Source organism: Rattus norvegicus, chromosome 6 (genome assembly GCF_021556685.1).
Source record: "Rattus norvegicus strain SHRSP/BbbUtx chromosome 6, alternate assembly SHRSP_T2T, whole genome shotgun sequence".
In the NCBI taxonomy this organism is placed as follows: domain Eukaryota; kingdom Metazoa; phylum Chordata; class Mammalia; order Rodentia; family Muridae; genus Rattus; species Rattus norvegicus.
Genome location: NC_141539.1, coordinates 30,835,490 through 30,859,405, shown reverse-complemented (window position 1 = coordinate 30,859,405; position 23,916 = coordinate 30,835,490). Strand labels below are relative to the sequence as shown.

The following is a 23,916-nucleotide window of genomic DNA, read 5'->3' as shown; positions in this document are numbered from 1 at the left end:
TGAGCCACCATGTGGTTGCTGGGAATTGAACTTAGGACCTCTGGAGAGCAGCCTCCGCTCTTAACTGTTGAGCCATCTGTCCAGCCCAACACTTATTTATTGATGTGTGTGTGTGTGTGTCTGCCTGTGTTTGAGAGTGTACATGCCATGGGCTGTGTGTGGAGGTTAGACAGCAACCTACAGCAGTTCTTACTTTTCAGCACGTAGGTTCCTGGGATTGAACTTGGGTCTTCAGACTTGCCAGCAAGTACCTTTACCCACCGACCTATCCTACCAGCCTTGGTTTTTACTTTGTAAAGTCTTCTATATTGCAGTATATAAGAGATATGACCCTGGATTTGCCACTTCCATTTTAAGTACATGGTTTAATCCTATCAAGTATAATGACATTGTTGTGCAAACCACAACAGAAAAGTGCTTGATTTTCAGCTAAAATGTTTCAAATTAAGAGTGATATTAGCTTGTTTTTGCTGTTATAAACTCACTGTGATCTTGGCTACTTAAGACAACCTAGCCATGTTGTCTTACAGTCCCAGAGATCAGCACTGAGAATGGATCTGCCGGCTCTAAGATTAAGGCAAGGCACAGAAATGCACCTGAAGGAGGCTCACAGGGAAATGCTGGCCAGGGCTCCACCCACAGACATGGTCTTTGAGAAATCATGGAGAAGCAGAACCATCCTTGATGACTGTGAAGAAGAAGACATAGTGGAGGGGTGGTCTCTGAGTAGATGGTTTTTAGACTTATGTAGGAGTGTAGTCGTCAGTTGTAACAGCTGGAGAGCCAAGAAACAAGCATCACAAAGGAATCAGACCTCTTTTCCCTCTCCCCTACTATTTCTGTATATGTGTGTACACATGTGGAATGCATGTACCTGTATGTACACACACATGTGAAGGACAAAGACTGATGTGGGGTGACTTTACCTTGTATATTAAGGCACAGTCTCTGGCTAAATCAAAACTTGTCTTGTCAGCTGGTCTCAGCAGCCAGTTTGCTCTGAGAATTCCTTGTCTTCACATCCTCCAGTGTCTTGACGCATATCACAAGGCTTTTCTGTCAACCTTGTCCTCTTCAGTAATTTATTAGTGACCTGGTGACATAGAGCTTAAAGTTGAGTTCTATTCTCTTTTACTGTTGTAGTAAGGAATTCTACTGTTTTAGCTTCTGGTTTCTCCTTGCTTTAAAATAGATATAAATACATTACATCTATTGAATATGGTTTGGGGGAAAGTAATACATTCTAAGAATGTCTTTAGAGTGTGGCATTCTAATAAGACTAACTGTATGTTTATATTCCTGCAAATGAAGTTTCCACTAATCGCCAGACTAATTGGTTGCCAGTTTTAAGAATCACCCCTGCCATACTGTCCCCAAATGAAGTTAGAGTCACCTTTCCCAGTTAGTTCTTGGCCTTTTCCTTTTCTGAGTGGCACCAGCCCATTTCATAGGAAAGCTTATTTGTGGATCAGGGAGCAGTGCCTAGGACAGGAAGGAGTATCCCCTGAGGCAGAACGACCTGAGTGGAATGTGTTCAGCACAAGATGTCTACCTATCACTCACCAAAGGTGAAGGGAACTGTGGGGCAGCTGCTTCGAAGCAGAAAAGCCAAGCACCAGGAAATTGTCCAACTGCAGTCTTGTCAGCTGGAGCGACAGCCAGCACATGCTCACTTAAAAAGAGGAGGACGCACATACTCAGGGCTGGTGCTGGGGACAGGCAGTTGGCAGGAAGGCTGACCTTTTCACGGTCATAGGTCAGATAATTTTCTTTATCTATCCAAAAAGAGATCTGACCAGAGTCTGACTAAAAACAATTCAAATTATTCTCTTTAATTGGCTGCATCTAAATGTCTCAATTATAGCTTACAGGAAGGAATGCTGTAGAAATAATCTTCAACAGTACAACAAAGTACCGAAAATCAAATATAAAGACAGCCATTGTTTGTGCTTGAGCAATGCTGGTATGTGTATGTGTGTACATGTATGTGCTTTCCTCCTCATAGTGTGTCTGTAATTTCAGTTAGCTTTTAGGACATAGGAGAGTCAGTGGCAGCTAACAACAGAGTCCTTGAGCTGTAGTTCCCAGCATTCCAGTGCCTTAAAGATTGGTGAGAGTTGCCTGTGCTCTCCTGTAATGTTTCTGTGGTTCTAGGGGTTGACACGAGGCCCGTATATTCTAGGCAGTCCTTTTGCTGCTGAACTGGAGCTCCAGCCTGGCTGTGTAACGGGTGCTGGGTCAGCAAGCAGCACGCCCACCGAAACGGGCTCTGAGAGGAGATAAGTATAGCCCTGTACTAGCATCTCATGGTTCTGAATGTCACAGTAAAACCCAGTGGCTTGTATAATTAATATGTGCTGACAAAGTAGTTTTTCAGAAAGCTGGAGACCGTAATCCCATTTTCTTTCCCAGTATAGCAAATTCTATCACAAGTTTCTTTCTTTCTTTTTTTAGTTTTATACTGTAGCCCATTGCAGATAAACTCCCATTTTATTTTGGTTTTGGGACCAACAGTTGTTTTCTTCTGACTTCAGTTGTGTCAGTCAGTCCCTTGCCAATAAAACCCATGTGTCAGTGCGAGGAGTGACCTTCTGACAAAGGATAGGTAGGGACCATCTGAGAGGCTTTTTTTTTTTTTTTTGACATTTGGTCTAAAATAGTTGGTAAAATAAAAATATATTGTATAAACTAAAAGAGGGCCAAAAAGCTAAAATGTAGTATGTGGACTAAAATAACCTGCAGTTCACATGAGTCCACATGTTAAAAAAAAGTCTAATTATTTTTTATTACCTTATATGGACAAGAGTTCTTATAAGTCATTAAATCCCACATTTTGTTTCTTTTATTGAGTTGTCAAATACATATATGTGTGCATATGTGTGTATACAGATAGAGATATGCATACATATATACACAGGTCATTGGATGTAACCATTTCAAACCACCAGATTACAGTTTCAACTATAGACGAATATTTTGCACTAGGTAGACATAGTTCTTTCTTTATTGCTAGGTGGCTTGCCTTCATAAGTTGAGAATGAAGAGTTAAGGGGTCGAATTTCATTCATCATTTCTCCAACTCTCTTTCCCACTTGGAAATCCCATGGCAACTTTTAAAGTGCTGTCCCCAAATGACTTAACTGTATTCCGCATGCTGGCAGTAGTCACTTTTGCACCTACTACCTCTGTGGATGCGTATCGTACATCCTGTAGGGGTTAGAGATCGTTCACATGTGGAGGAGAGTTTCTGTGGGCCAGAGATCCGTCTCCTGCTTATTGGCTCTAGCAACCCTCACCATCCTGCTCTTCTCTGAGCCCTGCCTTGGCCTTTTGCTGTAGCTGCTCTGGACACTTTGTTTCCTTGCTCAGTTCTTCTTTTGTCACCTCACTCTGTAAAGGAGGTAAATCTCCACACTGAGGATTCAACAAGAAAAGTCATGATCTGATCACAGTGTGTTGAGATGAAAGTGAGCTGCCCCTCATTTTCCCTGAAAAGGTACGGAGTAATCCAGGACAATGGCAGAGTCCAGCCTGGAGGCCGTGCCGCTCCCTCTGCCTGGTAGCCGGTGCCAGGGAACATGAGAAGTGGCTGCACTCTATCAGTAGTGTGTGTTTCCACTCTGGCTATGAGATAGGAGGAAAATCTATAAGTTGGGGGATTGTGGATTCCTTTGTTATTTTTGTTTTGTTTTGTTTGTCTGAAATAATAATAGAATTATCATTTATTGTACTGAATGATAAATATCAAGGGAAGGATACAAAATTGAGAATTTCTATGGTATTGGAGAAATAAAACTTGAACTAGGAAAGCCTTGGGAGCAGAGAGAGAGCGTTTTGGGAGCATTGGCATATAAATATTTCAGGTTCTGAGCTCGTGTGAGGTTCGCTGAAGAGTATAGCAAAGCCGAGAGGTGTGGTGTTAAGCTCAGCATACTCCATTGTTCCAGGCTGAGGCCATTCGACATGAGGCCAGCTGGTGTAGAGAAGGCCCTGGGAATGGGGCCCTGGATGCCAAGTGAATTATGTTCCAAGCAAGCAGTGACTATCCCTGTCAGAGTGCTGCTGCCATGACCCTGAGATGAAGGTGACAGGAATCTCCATGGAGTGTGGCCATGAGGAGGTCGTTAGTGACCTTGCAAGAGCTGTTTTGGTGGAGTGATGAGGAGGAAGGGTCCACTACAGAGAAAAACAAAAGAGGAAGTGCAGACCTCAAATAGACTCTTATTTTTTTTTTTTTCAGAAGGATGATTTTGTGATGTGGAACAAATAGTAAGATGGGAGCTTAACAAAGAAGTGAAATAAAAGACTGGTCTAAGAGGCTCGTGTGCATGCTGATGGGGCAAGTGGGGAAGAAAATGACCTTGTAAGTGCAAGAGGAGAGCGTCAGTCAGGAGCTTGGGTTCCTGGCTGAGCACCGTACACAGTATCAGAGGATGACTTTCTGTTTTATTTCTGTGCTCTCAGTACCCAACGGGCTAGTAGCTTTTTATAAAACCCCATTTAACACAACAGAGTTAGATGTTAGAACTAGCCTTACTTCATTCAAAGTATGAGCCCCTCCTTGACAGAGCCAAGAACCATAGTTCAATAGGATATGCTAGCTTCAGAGTCTTGTAGGGCTAAGCCTAACACCAGAAGTCTTGGGCTCAATAAAAGGGAAATTAGGCTAGAATCTCACCACTATTCTTTCAAGAGTCACTTCAAGGTGTTTACAGATCATCTTGTGGCCTCCCAGCTTTGTGGGTTCTTTTCTTCCCACAAATAACGTCAGTCAGTGCTATGCCTGTGTTCTTGGATGTGTAGTCTTCTGTGGAAGGCGGTAGACTTTCTGGGAGCTATACTGACTCTTCTTCTCCAGTTTATCTTTCAGCAGCTGTCACTTGTGGCTAAATGTGGGACTTCCTGCATAACCCCGTCTCCATACTGGGATTCAGTCTGGCTTTCGATTGCACAGGTCTCATGCATGCTGTCACAGCTGCTGTGAGTTCCTCCGTGCAGCTGCCCTGATGTGTTCAGAAGATACACTTCAGGTTTTCCCTCCTCCCTTTCTACAGTGATCCATGAACCCTAGGAGAAGGGCGGTTATAATGTAGATGCCCTATTTAGGTATGGGTGTTCTCAAATCTTTTATTCTCTGTGTCTTGAGAGAGGGTGGGAGATTCAGGATCTCACATAGCTTTGCTGCCTTTGCATAGAGTCCTCGGAACCCTGAGATCACTGAATAGTTTGCTTAGAAACAGTGCTAGCTAGCATGCATGAAGCCCTGGGTGTGCTTCCTGGTAAAACAAAACACACACACACATACACACACACACACACACACACACACACACACACACGCACACACAGACACTCACACACACATGCATGCACACACACACACAGGCATGCACACATGTACAAAGCAATTCATTGAAGCTATTATTTATAGCTTCAGTGCTTTACATTTCTAATTACTGAAAATATTAGTTGATAATATTAGTGAACTTTCAAGAGATTAGAAACTTTTCTGGGTTGCATTGATGTTTCACTGTACATTAGAGGAAGTTTGATCTCTGTTTAGACTTCCACACATCCTGTAATGGATGTCAACATACATGATGGTATGTTACAGGCTCAGGGTGTGGTATGAATACTTAGTAAAGCAGATGAGCCTGGGAGGTAGGGTGATCTCTTCATACTTCAGTTTTTTGAAAAATGATATTCATTCATGTATTCATTTCACAGTTTTTTAAAAAACCCAATACTACTTTAGAATTTTATCATGCATTAAATTGAAGAGTTCTGATGTTAAAACTGTGCCCTTTTAATAGTTTAAGAATTCTTTTTAATCCTCTTCTACTTTCCAACCTTATTTTTCTATCCTATGTTAGGAAACTCTAAAAGAAGCTGTCTGCATATTGACATAGTTGAATTTTTTTCTTGGACATAATTGTTACTTATCAGTCTGTTTTATATTTTAATCCTTTTGTCTCCCTACAGACTGGTGAATTTTCAGCTCGTTTTCTGTTGAAGTTACCAGTAGATTTCAGCAACATTCCCACGTACCTTCTCAAGGTAAAACTATGCATTATCAATAAGAATACAAATCAGACTGTGATCATTTAGCTCCATATTTGTATGCCTTGTTTCTTCTCACTTTGTTCAGATAGTGAATTCTAGTAAGATGCGTACTGCAGGAAAAGCCATTGGAATTGTTTTCCTCAGCTATTGTACTAACCTTAAAGGTTGTTTAGGCATGAGTTTTCATGCATGGTGACCATACATTAGTAGTATAAATAAATTACACATGGGAAAATCATCTTTATTTAGTAATCTTACTGGGATAAAAGACTCATAGATATTGTCCTAGGTATTCTACATATTAAATATGCTTAAAAGGCGTTTCATCTTTATGTCAGCAACTGAACTTAGGTCCCTTAAAAGTTGGGCTGTCTCAGAGACTCATTCGTCTAATTAGAGCAGTATATATGGCGTTCATTTAAAGCAGGTTAGGGACCAAGGGAACAACTATTTGGTAAGGGATCCTTACATGTTCCATAGAGAAGAGGTTGGCTCCAAAAGACTACTTGTGGCTAGTGAAAGAAAACAGATAGATCAAAGAGCAAGTTTTAAAAAGGAAATGTCAAGGCAGAGGCCCTGGCCCACTCAGATGAGGACTGTGGGTTATGATTTAAGACTTGGCTGGCTGCCTGCATCTTCTTCCCACCTGTCCTTCTGTAGTTTCAGTCTAATCTTAAAGTTTCTCTGCCTTTTTGTTTTGTTCTGTTTTGTTTTCCTGTTCTGAGACAGGATTTCTCTGAGTAGCCCTGGCAGTCCCAGAAATAGATCTGTAGACCCAGCTGTCCAGGCACTCAGAGATCCTCCTGTCTCTGTCTCTCAAGGGCTAGAGCTAAAGGCATGCACCACCACTGCATTCTCTCATTCTTAATCCGATGTTGTTCAAGAGCTGTTGAGAGAAAGGAAATTAGCGATTTCAGCCAGGACTCTGGAGAATGGCTGGAAACTTGCTGTGCTCTTTGGAGAGCATTTGCAATAGGAACTCCTTGGCATGCTACTTATGTTTGGATGTTCCCCACCTAATCATTAGGTCTGTAACTGTTTCTGTTGGAATACAAATAAGGTTTACTCTTTCAACTCCTAGGGTTAGCACCTGCTTTGTCATGATGACAGCAGGTCACCTCACTTGGCCTAGTAATTAGCTGCTGAGGCAGAACGTGTGAGCACTGAGATAGCATGAGACACCCTGCTTATTGCAGCAGTGAGCCTCATTGCATTGTTGGAGCTTAGCATCTACTCTTAAGTTCATATTACCAATTGGAGCACATGCACTTACTAATGGATTCCTTGATGCTAGGAAAAGAGACTTAATAAATATTCTATGATATAATTTTACTTTGTACTGTAAGTGGAAATGGCTCTTAACATGATACCTAACTTTAGACCCTGAATTTTACTTTGGTTGAGCAAAGTCAAAGGCTTAGATAAATGAATTACTTGAGTGAAAACTCTGTCAGCAGAAACAGTTTTCCAGCTGCTACTCTTTATTTGCCAGAGATGGGAACTGAGCGCAAACTCAGGTAAACTAAAGGGAGAACGTGCTCTGCTTCTGTAGTCTGCCTACACAGCAGCACACTAGCCCTGTGTTCCACAGGTTTCAGATCATGTGGATTGACCTTCCAAGTCTGTTCCTTCCGGACTCTGTTCTCTACCCCATTTGATGTATTTGTAGGGAGAAACTGTGGTCCATAGAACAGCAGAGAGGCTACTGAAATCATCAAAGTGTGATTATTCATCATAGTATTCAAAGAAAGAAAGATTATCTTGTAATTATATCCACTTGACCATATAGAGACAGGCTCTGTGTCTGAATCAATGAATTTAGACAAAGAAAGATGGAATATTTATTTATGTATACTGAACGTGTACAGGTTCTTTGTGTGGGTGGGTGGGGTGTTAAAATTACTCCGTAGATGGTATAGTAGTTATTTGTAAGACTAGATATTTGAAGTCCATGGGAGGACGCACATAGGTTATATGCAAATACTCTTATCATTTTATGTAAAAGTCTGGTAGAGTTTGACACCCATGAGGAGTCGTGGAACTAGTCCTGCAAAGATACTCAGGTATGACTGGTTTCATTCTCAAAAGAAAGAGGTAATCATTAGAAGACACTGCTTTTAATTTTGTTAGAGTGAAAACTGGTTCTGAATTTTTATTTTTACTATTTGCTCTGTGTGAAATACTAATCCTAACAATATAATACTAAAAAAGCATTGCCTTTTCCCCTAGTTTTCCTAAAGACCACACTCTGTCATGAAAGAAAAGACTCTAATTTTCCTACTAAATTTTTTATTAATTTAGTAGGCTAGGCTCCTGTCTGCAAGCATATCATAGCATCAGTAATGGGGTCAGGCCTTGGTGTCTACCCATGAAATGGATCCCAAGTTGGGCTAGTCATTGGACTGCATTTCCCTGCAGTCTCTTCTCCATTTTTGTCCCTGCAGTTTTCTTTTAGACAGGAACAATTCTGGGTCAGAAATTTTGTCTGTGGGTTGGCAACCCCATCTCTTCACTTGAGGCTCTGTCTATCCACTGGTGGTAGACTCTTGAGTCCCCTCAGCCCACTGTTGGGCATTTCATCTAAGATCACTCCCACTGATTCCTCAGAGTGTCTTACCTTCCAAGTCTCTGGTACTTTCTAGAGGGTCTCCCCATGCCCTCCCCCGGCCCCTCCATTTTGCATGTTTTCATTCATTCTGCTAGACTTCTGGGCTTCTCTCCTGTCCCCACTTCCCTTCTCCTACCAGATCCTTCCCTTCCTTTTTCTCCTGTGATTATTTTCTTCCCTCTTCTAGGTGGGATTGAAGCCTCCTCACTTGGGCCTTTCTGATTGTCTTACTTCTTACAGTCTGTGGGTCGTATCTTAGGTGTTCTATACTTTTTGTCTAATATCCACTTATTAGTGAAGATATACCATGCATGCCCTTTTGAGTCTGGGTTACCTCACTCAGGATATTTTCTAGTTCCATCCATTTGCCTTCACAACTCATGGTTTCCTCATTTTTAATAGCTGAGTACTATGCCACTGTATAGATGAACCACATTTTCTGTGTGTATTCTTTGTTTGAGGAGCATCTGGGTTGTTTCCAGCTTCTGGATATTACAACTAAAGCTGCTATGAACACAGTGGAGCATGTGTCCCTGTGGCATGGTGGGGCATCTTATGGGTATATGCCCAAGAGTATAGCTGGGTCCTCAGATGTATCTATTTATTTACAGTTTTCTGAGGAACTGCCAGATTGGTTTCCAGAATGGTTGTACCAGTTTGCAATCCCACCAGCAACGGAGGCGTGTTGCTCTTTCTCTACACTCTTGCCAGCATCTGTTGACACTTGTTTGGTTACAGTTCCGCCATATTTATATTATTTGTGACTATTGTGAAGGGTGTTGTTTCCCTATTTTCTTTCTCAGCCCATTCATCATTTGTATAAAGGAAGGCTACTGATTTGTTTGAGTTAATTTTATATCCAGCCACTTTGCTGAACTTGTTTCTCAGCTGTAGAAGTTCTCTGGTAGAAATTTGGAGTCGTTTATGTATACTATCATATCATCCCAAACAGTGATCCCTTGACTTCTTCCTTTCCAATGTCTATCCCTTTGATCTCCTTTTGTTCTCTTATTGATCTAGCTAGAACTTCAAGTACTATATTGAATAGATACAGAGACAGTGGGCAGCCTTGTTTTGTCCCAGACTTTAGTGGGATTGCTTCAAGTATGTCTTCGTTTAATTTGATGGTGGCTGTTGGTTTATTATATTGCTTTTATTATGTTTAGGTATGGGCCTTGAATTCCTGATTTCACCCATACTTTTAACATTAGGGGTATTGTATTTTCTCAAATGCTTTTTAAACAACTAATGAGATGATCATGTAATATTTTTTAGTTTGTTTATATAGTGGATTATGCATATATTGAACCATTTTGGCATCCCTGAGATGAAGCCTACTTGATCATGGTGAATGATGATTTTGATGTTCTTGGATTCCATTTCCTATGATTTTATTGAATATTTTTTGCATAGATATTCATAAGAAAAATTGGTCTGAACTTCTCTTTCTTTGTTGGGTCTTTGGGTTTCAGAGTAGCTGTGGCTTCATAGAATGAATGAGGCGGTGCTCTAATTGTTTCTATTTTACGGAACAGTTTGAGGGGAATGGTATTAGCTCTTCCTTGAAGGTCTGGATATTCTGCACTAAAGCCCAGTGAGTTGGCCCAGGGCCCTTTTTGTTGGTTGGGAGATTTTTAGTGACTACTTCTACTTCCTTAGGGGAATTTCCTGTTTAGATAGTTTACCTGCACTTGATTCAACTTTGGTATATGTTATCTGTCTAGGAAGTCATCTATTTCACCTAGTTTTTCCAGCTTTGTTGAGTAATGATTTTTGTAGTAAGATTTGATGATTTTTTTTTTTTAAATTTCCTCAGTTTCTGTTGCTACGTCTCTCTTTTTATTTCTGATTTTGTTAATTTGGATACTGTCTCTGTGTCCTTTAGTTAGTTTGGCTAAGGGCTTATCTATCTTGATGATTTTTTCAAAGAACCAGCTTTTGTTTTGTTAATTCTTTATATCGTTCTCTTGGTTTCTAATTGGTTGATTTCAGCAGTGAGTTTGACCATATCCTGCCATCTACTCCTCCAGGGTGCGTTTGCTTCTTTTTGTCCTAGAGCTCTCAGGTGTGCTATTAAGTTGCTAGTGTAGTATCTCCCCAATTTCTTCATGAGGGCACTTAGTGCTATGAGTTTTCCTCTTAGCACTGCTTTCATTGTGTCCCATAAGTTTGGCTATGCCGTGTATTCGTTTTCATTGAATTCTAGGAAGTCTTTAATTCCTTTATTTCTTCTCTGACCAAGCTATCTTTGAGCAGAGAGTAGTTCAGTTTCCATGGGTGCATGGGTTTTCTGGGTTTTTGTTGTTGTTGTTGTTGCTGCTGCTGTTATTGAAGTCTGGCCTTAGTCCATGGTGATCTGATAGGAAGCATGGGATTATTTCAGTCTTTTTGTATCTGTTGAGGTTTGTTTTGTGACCGATTATATGGTCAATTTTGGAGAAGGTACTATGAGATACTGAGAAGGTATATTCTTTTGTTTTAGGGTGAAATGTTCTGTACATGTTTGTTAGGTCCACTTGGTTCATAACTTTTATTAGTTATGTGTCTCTGTTAGTTTCTGTTTCAGTGACCTGTTCATTGGTGAGAATGGGGTGTTGAATTCCCCCACTATTTTATGGGGTTTAGTGTGTGTTTTGAGCTTTAGTAACATTTCTTTTACAAATGTGGATGCCCTTGCCTTTGGGGCATAGAATTGAGAGTTCATCTTGGTGTATTTTTTTCCTTCGATGAATATGAAGTGTCCTTCTCCATCTCATTTGATAACTTTTGGTTTAAAATCTATTATATTGGCAACTCCTGCTTGTTTATTGGGACCAATTGCTTGGAAAACTTTTTTCTAGCCTTTTGAGGTAATGTCTGTCTTTGTCATTGAGGTGTGTTTCTTATATGCAGCAAAATGCTGGGTCTTGTTTATATGTCCAGTATGTTAGCTAATGTCTTTTTATTGAGTCTGTTGATGTTGAGCGATAGTAAAGACAGATGATTGTTAGTTTCTGTTATATTTGTTATTGGGGTGATATTTGTGTGTGTGTGTGTGTGTGTGTGTGTGTGTGTGTGATTTTTCCCCTTTTGGGTTTGCTGTGAGATGATTAATTTCTTGTTTTTCCTTTGGCATAGATACCCTCTTTTTGTTGGAGTTTTCCTTCTAGAATCCTCTGTAGGGCCAGATTAGTAGATATATATTGTTTATATTTGGTTTTGTCATAGAATATTTTGTTGTTGTTGTTGTTGTTGTTTTATCTATGATGATTAAGAGTTTTGTTGGGTATAGTAACCTGGGCTGGCATTTGTGTTCTCTTAGCAGATTGTATATTGTTAAACTCTTATTGGTGGACATCTCTTTAGTAATATCATAGGCGATTGTCAAATGTCACTGGACTGGAGGGCCAAGTAGCCATTATTTCCTGCTGATAGTGTGTCTTAGTTACTATTGCTCTGATGAAATACCACAGTCAAAAGCAACTTAGGGAAGGAAAGGTTTATTTGGGTTCCATATCCTGAATCATATTGGAACTGGAGGGACAGGAACCTGGAGGCAGGAGCCGATGCCGAGGTCAGAGAGGTTTCTGCTTGCTGACTTGCTTGTCATGGTTTGCTCAGTCTGCTTTTGTTTTAGAACCCAGGACCACCAGCCTAGGAAGTGCACCACCCACAATGGGCTGGGACCACCCCCACCAATGACTAATTTAAAAAATGCCTTACAGGCATCTACAGCCCAATCTTCTGGAAATATTTTCTCAGTTGAGTCTCCGTCCTCTTTGATAATTCTAGCTTGTGTCAAGTTGACATAAAACTAGCCAGTTTATAGTACATATGATAAACATAACCTTGCAAAAAATATAGCAGCAACATTTCTTTGAATAAGAAAATGTCATGCAGTCTACATAGTTGGGGAGTGTCCCTCCACAGGATATGGTCAGGTCAGGCCAGAAGCAGAGCCAAAACCGATTTACTGTGACTGAAGTATGTAGACTTCTGGTTTCTGCAATAATCTTACTGCCTTCATTTTATGTGATACAGTGAGACTATTTACCCCAATGGAATGCTTGCTGAAATTTTGTTCTCCTGTGGAATCTGAGTCCTGATACTATGAAAATGAACTTTAGGTGAAAAAGCCAAACCATTCACCTGTCAGGAGATGAAGTGGTCATCTTTCTTCTGAAGCCACCCACTGTGTCTGTCTAATCTGTCAGGATGCACAGGGAAACACACAGTTCACTCTGCCAAGTAGAGACAGAAAGCAGATGTGATGGTGAACCTATCAGGATATGTTTAGGAACCTAAGACAGGCAGAGAGTTGCAGCGAATACCCTGCTCGTTAGCATATATAGCATATAGTGGTTCACGCCTCCCACTGACAGTGAGGGCACTACTAAAGCATCCCTACTGTTGCCAGTATTTGATTGGTATAGGAGCTGCTTCCTCAGCAGCACCTGACTGTCCTTAACACTTGCCACTAGCCTTCTTTCAGCCAAACCTCATTTAGCAGATGCTTTTGTGGCCAGGCAGGCACTGAGAGAAAGTGGCTGTGGCTTGGTGTCCTGAAGTAGGACATGATGAGAATGGAGATGAACCTGCAAGCCTGTGCTTCCTCTCACACAGCAGCTGCTGTACAGCTAGAGTTGTTTTCCCTGTGACAGTAGGACCTGATGTGCCAGATATGCAGATGTTTGTATAAGGAGTCCAGAAGCTCAGAGTTTTAACTTTATGAATATGAAAATGCCTGCCTTTTTAAGTGGTGGCAAAGATAATTATTTTTACTCTTGTTTATATATTCTGTGTGTGTGTGTGTGTGTGTGTGTGTGTGTGTGTGTGTTCATGTCAAGGCATGTATGTGGAGGGAGGTCAGCAGACAACTTGCAAAAGTCATTTTTCTCCCTTTGACATATAGGTTCCTGGGATTGAACTCAGGTCATCAGGCTTGTTGACAAGCACTGTCACTTACTGAGTCATTTCTCTAGTCCAATAAATATTTTCTAACCACTCATGCATAGGCCAAAACAGGAATATCTCTTCATGTCAGTCTTGACCGTGGATTGTGATAACCCTTGGCCTGATTTGTATGTTCAGTTTGTGAACTGAATGGCCCAAAGACGAGGGACTTTGAACTAGGGTTTTAGTCAGTATCCGAGCCCTACATTGTTCTGTGCTGTGCTGTTATGACTTCTGCAGTAGAAACTCCCAAGTGGATAGCATTTGGTTTTGGTATTCAGTCTAAACTGAATACCTCAGTATTGACTTAGACTCAGAATGGTTCTTGGATAGGAATCTTTCCCCAAAATCTAAGTGCCAATCATTGTCCTCAAGTACCGCATAATATAATCGATCATACGGTTAACAAATATTAACTGGAAATAATTAAGTGCTAACTGGAACCTACCTATATAGTAAACTTTTAAAAATGCATAGATGATATGGGAACAGCACAGAAAACTCTAATCTTTAATAGTGATTGACAGTATTAATTTGTGGAGTAGCTAATAATCTAGGCTGCAAGAAAATGTTCTTCTGGGAGACTAGTGAGGAGCGACCCTGGGGAGATGAGTTAAAAGCGTTCTGATGTTAGGGTGCTATCATCTCAGACCTCACTGAAACGGTGCTCCTCATCCTGTATGCTGTGTTAGCATGGAGTAGCTTCTGAGTTGATTTCTTTGACCCCATTCCCTCCCGTGTCAGGTCCCTCACAGGCACCATTGCTAGCATCGTCTGACTTCCTCTTGAAAACAGTGGCAGTTCCTTGTTGGACACACCTCCTAAAGTCCACTCTCTGATGAAGTGCTAATTTCATGGCTCCATACTGTAAGGTTTAAAAATCTGAAACAGGCAGTTTTCTTCACTGTCCTGCCAGGGCTGGGAGAATTTCCAGTGTTGCCATCTTCCCAGCCTTCTCTGTTCTCTTCAACTTTTTTTTTGAAGCACTCACTTGACTAATTTAAGAATAATGAGAAGCTCAGAGTGGTTCAAGTTGGCAATAAGAGGGAAAGCCCCAAGATATGTTCTCTACCCTCCTGATGCTGTTCAACCCTTTAGCACAGTTCCTCATGTTTTGATGATGCCAGTGGTAAACTTATTTTTGTTGATGCTTCATTAATTTTGCTACTGTTATGAATGTAATGTAAATATCTGTTATGCAGAATTTCTGATATGTGACCCCCAAAGGGGTCACAGCCTACAGGTTGAGAACCACTGCCTTATGAGGTCAGTGTGCAGAAGAGAGCTAATGGAGCCAGAGCAAGCCTTTTGGAGGAGGACGTTCAGCCAGGACAGTAAGCAAACAAAGGTCTGAGCTTGGAAGGTGCCAATGAGAGGAGGTGTGTATAGGTAGAAGGACAAAGGGGCCCAGAACTATGAGCTAAAGTTTAAAAATGTCCATGAAGAAGGGAATGACCAGACACTATTGAATGAAGAGCTAGCAGATGGAAAGAAAAAGACATCTAACCTAGCCAGGATCCCAGAGATGGAGAGAACACAGTGGTCAGGATAGAGGCGTGGTGCTAATGAGTGTATGATTGGTTGGGAAATACACTCAGTGGGCACTTTAGCAAAGGCAGTTGTGGGAATGAGGGTGAAGCTAGAGCTGAAGAGCCTGGGTGAAGCCACTGAAACAGTAGCGTCCCATGCAAAAGAATCGCAGAGAAGGCCTTTGTTCTTGTCATCCTGGATTGAGAGTCTTTAGGAAAAACACTTGGTCTCTGTTGGCACTTTTGCTTTATCTGTCGTTGAGGTTTCTTGACTATCAGTCAGCAACAAAGACAAATTGTCCATGAAGAGGGCCACGTTCCCTTTTCCTGTTCCCTAAGTTTTTTACTGTTTCTGTTTTGCCTTAAGTCTTTCTTCTGAAACTTTGACCCCTTAATCATGAGGCTTGATGAAGGCTGAAGATCTTCAGTCTATAGATTCTAATCTAGAGATCTAAACTGTAGTTTTTTTCTGTAAAGAAATATCATTTAAATTCATATGAATATGACCATCTTACTGATAGTCTGCCTTTGAAAAGTTGAAAGGCTACTTCAGTTGTAAACAGTCATTTCTTTCACATAACTATGAGAAATATGTGATGTGTGTTTGAAAGTACTTGTGTGACAGTTACACTTTGTGCCTTGTGTCAAGGATCGGGTCTTAATAAATTAGTAGAGCTTTGAAACTTGTCATGCTTCTGTCCTTCCCTTAGGACTGGTGGAGGGGTGTGCACTCTATCTCAGGGAATGAAGTCTTGCATTGTCCTTTACAGCTCAGTAGTGCTTGGAAGTCCCGGTAGCCTTAGCAGGTTTCTGGGAAGGCCATGTGTAATCTCTCCCAAATATCCCTTTTATCTAGTGTTTGAAAAGCACGTCACGGGTCACTGTTGGTTATGCTTACTTCTCTGCAAGCATCAGTTGTGACCTCCAAGGCCTTCTCATCCTCCTAGTGACTGTAAACTTAGAAGAAGATCCGTGTGTGTGTGTGTGTGTGTGTGTGTGTGTGTGTGTGTATGAGAGAGAGAGAGAGAGAGAGAGAGAGAGAGAGAGAGAGAGAGAGAGAGAGAGAGAGACTTAAGTGATGCCTCTGAATTTGAGACCTTTTACTTGAGGCAATTTTTTTTTTTTTTTGTGATCCAATAAAGTCACACTTAATAAGCAGCCTTTAGAAAGACTGCTTTAACTCATTCTTGTGCAATCTGGCTTTGAAGCAGAGCAGTTGTCTGGTGCTTGAAAGGGGATAATGAATTCATGTGGAGCTCTCATCTCCTTATCTCAAGGGAAATAGTTTCTGTCTAATCAAATAGGAGGGTGCATACTTTTATAAAAGCAGGAATGTGCACCTAGAAGAAAACACATAAAAGAAGTACGCTGTGTATTCCGGTAAGAAGCCTGATCTATCCTTGACAACCGGGAGCCAGAATTTGCATTTGGGACTTAATCATGCAGTAACAGGAGATGAACATTTACTCTGCTGGGAAATGCTGGCTGTTTCTTCATTAAGTATGGGACTTGTGACTTTTAGTTCATTGTCCTTGTCATACCTCTCTTCTCTAGACAGAAAGGCCAGGCTTTGAGAACAGTTCTCTCTAGCTAAGGGCCAGGAATCTCTAAAGGGCAAGATAGTAAATTTTTAGGCTGATGTGCCATATGGTTTCTGTCATAACTACTCTGCTGTCATGATATGAAAGCAGCTACATGCAATATGTAAATGAGTGGGTATGGCTCAGGTCCAATAAAACTTTATTTTCGAAAGCAGGCCTTGGGTTGGATTTTGCTCATGAGCAGTAGCTTGCTCCTCTTCTCAATGTTGGAAGGGGTTGTCTTTCTGTACAAAGATGTGTGGTAGGTCATGGATAGATAAATAAATGGATCTGACTTGACAGGTGTGAGTAGTTGAGTCTCTAGTCTTCCTGAAGAGACCCTTGAAAGCTCTCTAGACCCATCTACCATACAGTGACTGCAATAAGTCACTGTGTTCAAACCAGATCCATAGAGGCCTTGATTTTGGATTTCCTGGCCTCTTAGAACATAAGAAATAACCTACTTTTTGATGCAAAAGTCAGAGGACGACTTTAGGAGTGAGTTTTCTCTTTCTATGGCATGGGTCCTGGGGGTGGAACTCGGGTCACCAGGCTTGGAGGTAGACACCTTTATCAGGTCAGCTGCTTCTCTCACTGCTGTGACAAAACACCTAGCAAAGGCAGCTTCAGGAAGTGAGGGATTGTTGTGTCTCCCAGTCTGAAGATACGGTCCCCTGTGACTGTAAAGGTGGCAGCAGGAGGAAGAGAGCAGGGACCATTGGTGCTTGACTGCCTTCGCTTTTCATTCAGTCCCGCACCCTGGGCCTATGCAATGTTGTAGCCCATTGGTGGGTGAATCCCGAAACCTCAGGTAATCTAATCTAGAAAATCCGTCTTAGGTGCGCCCAGAAGTTTCTCTCCTAAATGTTTCTAGTTCCTATCAAATTGGCAATCAGTATGAACCACATGTCTCAGTTACAGTTTTTACTGCTGTGATAAAATGCCATGACCAAAAGCAACTCAGGGAGGAAAGGCTTTATTTCATCTTATGGTTGTAGTGTGGCATAAGTCAGGGAGAAAGGCTACAGCAGGAGCTCGGAGGCAGGAACTGCTGATAGAGAAGCCCTGGGAAAGAGCTTCTGATTTGTGACTCTTCATGGCTTGTTCAGCTTGCTTTCTTATAGACCTAGGACCACCAGTCCAGGATGGCACTGTCCACAGAGTTGCACCTTCTCATATCAATCATCAGTCAAGAAAATGCCCCACAAGACTTGCCCACAGGCCTTTTCTCACTTGAGGCTCCCTCTTCTGGATGACTCTAGCTTGTGTCAAGCTGACACAAGGATATCCAGCACACCATCGCACTCAGGTATTTTGTTATACTGATAGGAAGTTAGCTAATATGACTTGTGAGCTTGGAGAAAGTACAGAATAGAAATGGTTGGGATACTATTTAGTTATCTAATGGGTATTTTTAAGAGTGTTCAATTTATTACTTATTCTTTGTATTACTCTGATGAAAGGATCTCATTTAAATTAACATAAAACTATGTTATTCATTTTTTCACACCCAGAGTTCAGAACTCAGTAACTCACCCCAAATATCTAAATGTGACATGTTGAAATCCTTACAACAGTGCATTTTTGTCTGAGAACTGAAAAAGCATCATGAGCTGTGAATTTTCTCGTTTGGATTTTTTTTTATTGTTTTGCAGTTTAATTTTGCTTTTTAAAAAATGGTTGCCTTGTGTTTTCTTTAAATTACAATCACAGAGTGTAATCATAGAGATAGTCAAGTGATTATCAGGCCTGTCCCATAGGGAATGCTAACCCCGAAAGTACACTTAGTTCTCAAACAGTGTGTGCTAGTAACACACACTGGCTCATACAGAGTTGCTGAACAGTGGGCGCGTGCCAGCATAATGCAAACATTGCTATGGTTTATAGCTGATTTTTTGTACATTAGCATTTGAGCAGTGATTAATGGTAACCAAATGCAGAATGTACCAGTGTGACTGCCATGAGAGCAGTCATTAAAGCATCGTGTAGGTCCACAGTGTCCTTTCAACGCCACAGCCCTCTGATTGGCACGCGCTCTGTTGACCTGCACACTGTCTGCTTTCCCATCACTGTAGAAATGAAACAACCCGAGCTTTCCTTTAGAGATCGTTGTGTTTTGATGGAAGCTTCTGCTCTACATGATCTCTGTGACCATTTCCTTCTGCGTTCCCCCAGAACTCCACACTTCCAGTTTCTCTTTATAGTCTAGCATTTTTCTTTATACTGAGAAAGTATAACATTGTGAAGAGAAACTAAAGAAGTGCTAAACAGATGTTTGCATGCCAGAAGACTCAATATTGTAAGATATCAATTCTTCCTCAATTGATACATAGACCTAACACAGTTCTAGCAAGTCAAAATTTTAGCAGGCACTTTTTATAGAAATTGACAACCAGATTCTAAAATTTATTTCCCAATACCCAAAGACCCAGAATAACTTACACAACTTTGAAAAGGAAAAGCAACCTTGTAGAGCCACACTCTCATTTAAGACTTGCTATAATACAGATGATGTGGAAGTGGAAAGGGACCCTAGTTAGTGGGAAAAGGATCCAGTATGGGGTAGGCAGGAGGGACGAGGACAGACAAGAACAATGCATAAGGACTGTGTATGAAAATGCTGTTATGAAACCCATTACTTGGTGTGCCAAATTAAAAATTAATAAAAATTGTGGACAATATTAAGGTATTTTTAAACAAACAAACAAACAAACAACCTGGGTTGTGGTTTTCTATTATAGCAATAAAAAATAGAGTAAGGAAATATAATATTCATCTGGACCAAGTCCTCCAAATAGTAAATTAAACAAAGGTAATGATGCTGTCATCTGTTGATTTGTTGTTAACAGATTAATACTTCATCTGTCTGCCTGCCCCCTTATATGTATCTTGTCTTGTGCTGTGTATTATGTATTGACCTTGTGGTCATGTAACACCTACTTGCTGTTGGTCATGTATGTACACATTTTCTTGGGGTAGGGGTTGAATTCTGGGTTAGTTTTTCAGTTTCCCTTTTAGCATCCTAGCAAGTAGATTTGGTGAGTAGATTCTTCTGCCTTCTCTACTCCCGCCATTGCCTCTGTGTCTCGATAGAGGCCTGCAGCACATGCAGGTGCTAGCTGCCTACTACTACTTACTACTTACTTCTGCTTAGTAGTACTTACTTAGTACTTACTACTGCTTCTGTACTATCAGCTCTTGATGCCCTCCTAGCTAGTGCCAGCACACACTGTATTTCCATCTTCAGATACTTCTGAAATGCCTGGCCGGAGTGGGAATACCTGACTACAGTATTTTTCAGATTTGATTGCCCAGTAGTGGTCAATTTACCATTAAAAACCAAACCAACCAAACGAACACAACCTCCCCACCCCCGACTTATTACCAAGCTGTAGTAACCTGGTGATCAGTCAGTGTAAAGCCGAGGAACTAAATAAAATATTCATAACAGATCTATGTGACAAAAGTTCACAGTTCAGAGGTAAAAAAATAATCTTTTGAATAAGCTGGTGCTGGAACAATTAAATATCTATACAGATAATAAGGATAAAGAACTTAAATCTAAAACTTTACATTGTCTACAAAAACAAAACATGATAAACTCCAATAAGGGTTATGTTTTCTTTTAAAGTCAGTTTAAATAGTATATATCAAAGGGTTAGTTATTAGTAGCTGGCCATGATGGCACTTTCTAGCACGTGGGAGGTAGAGGCAGGCAGATTTTGGTCTACATAGTAATTTCTAGGCCAATCAGGGCTACTTAGTGAGTCCCTGTCTAAAACCAACCAACCAACCAACCAACTAAAGAAACAAAAAATGACCCCAAGACAAAACAAAACAAAAAAGTATATGTCAATCCAGATACCATTTAATCAAAAATTCTTTGGCGTTTTCAATCCTTTTGAGGGTGAGTTCTGAGCAATTTTAGAGTGATTATAGACTTTTGCCTATATATTTAACTGGTCAGTGCAAAATATAAATATTTCCAGACTTGTTACATGCTTAATAATGATGGTGCCTAGACCAGAAGGTTTCAGTGTTACCAGCTTATCCCAGTGTAGTTGCTCTTTGAGATCAGCTCTACTCATGGGCAGCTAGGCTCGTGAGCTCTAGAACTCTAGCTTAGTAAACGTATCCTTGGATTATGCACATTTGATTGAGAATTTAAGTGTGGAAGTCTGAAGTGCTTGTCTTTTGGGTATCCAGTGCCTGCCGTTCTGAGTCATGATTCATGGCAATCTCATTTATTCAAGGGATATGTGGTTTAGTGCCATGTTTAGAGAGGGACTCTGGTCAGACTCTTGCCACTGTTAGGTGGAGGCAATGAATGTTTGATCGATCTGCCTTGTGTCTCTTGACCCTTCCTCCTGTGACAGCATCTCATGCCCAGAGTGGAGAAGTAGATCCATAGAGGAGAAGACAGACAGACGGACATTGCTGCTGGTATTCTATGCCCAGCGATTTCCCTCTCCATTCCCACAGTTCCGGTAGGGCTGACAGCACAGTTGCCTTAATAACTAGGAGAGGTAAGGTGACCTCAGCTTGCCCAGCCAGAGTCTTGGAAACTAAAGTAGGAAGGGAAAATCATTTTCTTTCCCAAGAGGTTTTTAATGCTAAAGAAGTCTGACCTAGGACTATGCACAGCCCTGTTCTTCATCACCTCACATCAACACGCCATATAGTAGAATAAAATACAAGCTACTTAGTGCAGTGTAACAGTTCCAGTGGCCACATTAATGAAAGTTGCAAGGAAACAACTAAACTAGTTTTACTCTTCTATTTAATATATTATATATTTTCAAAACATTAAAGCATATATGAAAATAAAAATAATATGCATATATAGTTTTTTTATAGTTCAGTTCTGGCCACCTCTGTTCAGTGTGGCCCCATTCCAGGGCTCAGTAGCACATTTGTTTAGTGGCTTCCCTGCTGGACAGCATCCTGCTGTGAGGGCAGCAAAGGCAACCTTCATAGATGAAGAGCACAGGGGAGAGGTTGATGTTGAGGGGAATGCACCTGTCGGGGTTGAGGGCTAGGCTTTAGTGACTAGTGTGTGAGACGTCTGTTGGATATCTCCCCTAACTAAGTTTTATTTTCAAGTCTTTGAGGGCCTTTCAGAGTTTTCTACTAGGTAACCTTTCTCTTTTATGTAGGGTGAATTGGGTTCCTATCAGCTTTAGTCTAAAAAAATCTTGGCTCATACAATAGAGCACTGTTGTCTTCACGTGTTTGACAAAAAAGATTAGCTCAGAGAATGTGGTAACCAGGATGGTTACCCAAGATTATCCTGTTTGTATGCCATAAGCGTGATATGGCATGGGTTTCAACCCAAAGTTCGTCTTGTTCAGGCTATGCTTTCTGCCACAGGCATTTGCCTCAGAAGCTCTTTGTAGAACGGACATGGCTTCTTCGCATGAAGGAATGAGATCCAGTTCCTTTTATTGTTACATATTTATTGTAACAGTTCTTCCAGCTTCAGATACATCGGAATGATGAAAATAGTTCACAACAAAAACTTTTTGTCTGGGATCCAATAGTAGTGTCAGAGCATATCTTAGCCCTGCTCATTCTGAGTGACTTCAGTGAGCCACTTGACAGTGAGTGGGACGCAGGTCAGCACTCCGTATTTATAATTCTGTGCATCTGTTGTCTTGTAGACAAGGTAGGGTACTTCAGAGCAGTCTCCCTTGAAGTGTATCACTGTCTGTCCAGGAAACGTCACTAGCACCTGCTAACGATCTTATCGTGAAAGAGCAAGACCCACAAGCCTTGTCAAACTGTGCACGGTCTGTTCTCCAAGCTGAATAGCGTTAGACAAGGGTCCATGATAATTGTAGAATGTTCCAGTCTTCTTGTTCTCATGCCTGCTGTTGCAAATCTAGAAACAAGCACGAGGCTACTGTTTACCATTTTTCAGAATCATCCTTTTAAATGACCCCAGTGCTCTAATACTGACCTGATCATTGATCTGTAGACCCACATGCTTGGGAGTCATCACACCTGAGGCTGACATTTATGTTAGGGAGCACTGGCAATCGATAATTGTAGTTAGCCCATACTTGGTGACACAGAGCTAAAAGTTCAACCTTATTTATTTACTTCATTAGCACACTAGCAATGTTTCATTACTAGATAATAGCAGAGCACATCGAGGCAGTTGAATTTCACTAGGGAGTGTGACAGAAAGCCATGCAATTAAAACCCACGAAGCATAAAGCTGGCTCGTTTGTAAGTATTGCTGCTGTGATCACACTTTTTCACTTTAAAATTATATTTTGGCCTTTAAATTAACTTTCTAAAAAGACACTAGATGCACACTGAGAGTCTTCCGTTTATGATGGTGACTACCGCGCTGGCTCTTCCCCAGAGACGTTAGCTACTGGCAGCCAGAGGAGCTCTACTGACAAGATTCTGCCCTAAGAGTCTTCCCACTGCTGCTGCAGGTGTACCCCCCCTTTGTTTTCTTAAATCTAGATAGCCCACCACATTGCTTTCTCACATAATCTAGATAGCCCACCGCATTGCTTTCCTACATAATCTAGATAGCCCACTGCATTGCTTTCCTACATAATCTAGATAGCCCACCGCATTGCTTTCTCACATAATCTAGATAGCCCACCGCATTGCTTTCCTACATAATCTAGATAGCCCACCGCATGGCTTTCTCACATAATCTAGATAGCCCACCGCATGGCTTTCTCACATAATCTAGATAGCCCACCGCATTGCTTTCTCACATAATCTAGATAGCCCACCGCATTGCTTTCTCACATAATCTAGATAGCCCACCGCATTGCTTTCTCACATAATCTAGATAGCCCACCGCATTGCTTTCCTACATAATCTAGATAGCCCACCGCATTGCTTTCTCACATAATCTAGATAGCCCACCGCATTGCTTTCTCACATAATCTAGATAGCCTACCGCATTGCTTTCTCACATAATCTAGATAGCCTACCGCATTGCTTTCTCACATAATCTAGATAGCCCACCGCATTGCTTTCTCACATAATCTAGATAGCCCACCGCATTGCTTTCCTACATAATCTAGATAACCCACCGCATTACTTTCTCACATAATCTAGATAGCCCACCGCATTGCTTTCCTACATAATCTAGATAACCCACCGCATTGCTTTCTCACATAATCTAGATAGCCCACCGCATTGCTTTCTTACGTAAAGGATGGGAAACTACACC

At 41.2% G+C, this 23,916-nt stretch overlaps 1 protein-coding gene across 11 annotated transcripts in view; it reads left to right on the top strand.

The window, feature by feature from the left end:
* The window catches only part of Babam2 (BRISC and BRCA1 A complex member 2), a 450,578-nt gene that overhangs the window by 207,593 nt on the left and 219,069 nt on the right, over positions 1 to 23,916 (top strand). For all 11 annotated transcript variants that reach the window (XM_087553697.1, XM_087553689.1, XM_087553690.1 and 8 more), the window contains one exon: positions 5,983 to 6,057. In XM_087553697.1, the coding sequence (XP_087409823.1) occupies positions 5,983 to 6,057 (75 nt within the window). The remainder of the gene's footprint in view (positions 1 to 5,982; positions 6,058 to 23,916) is intronic.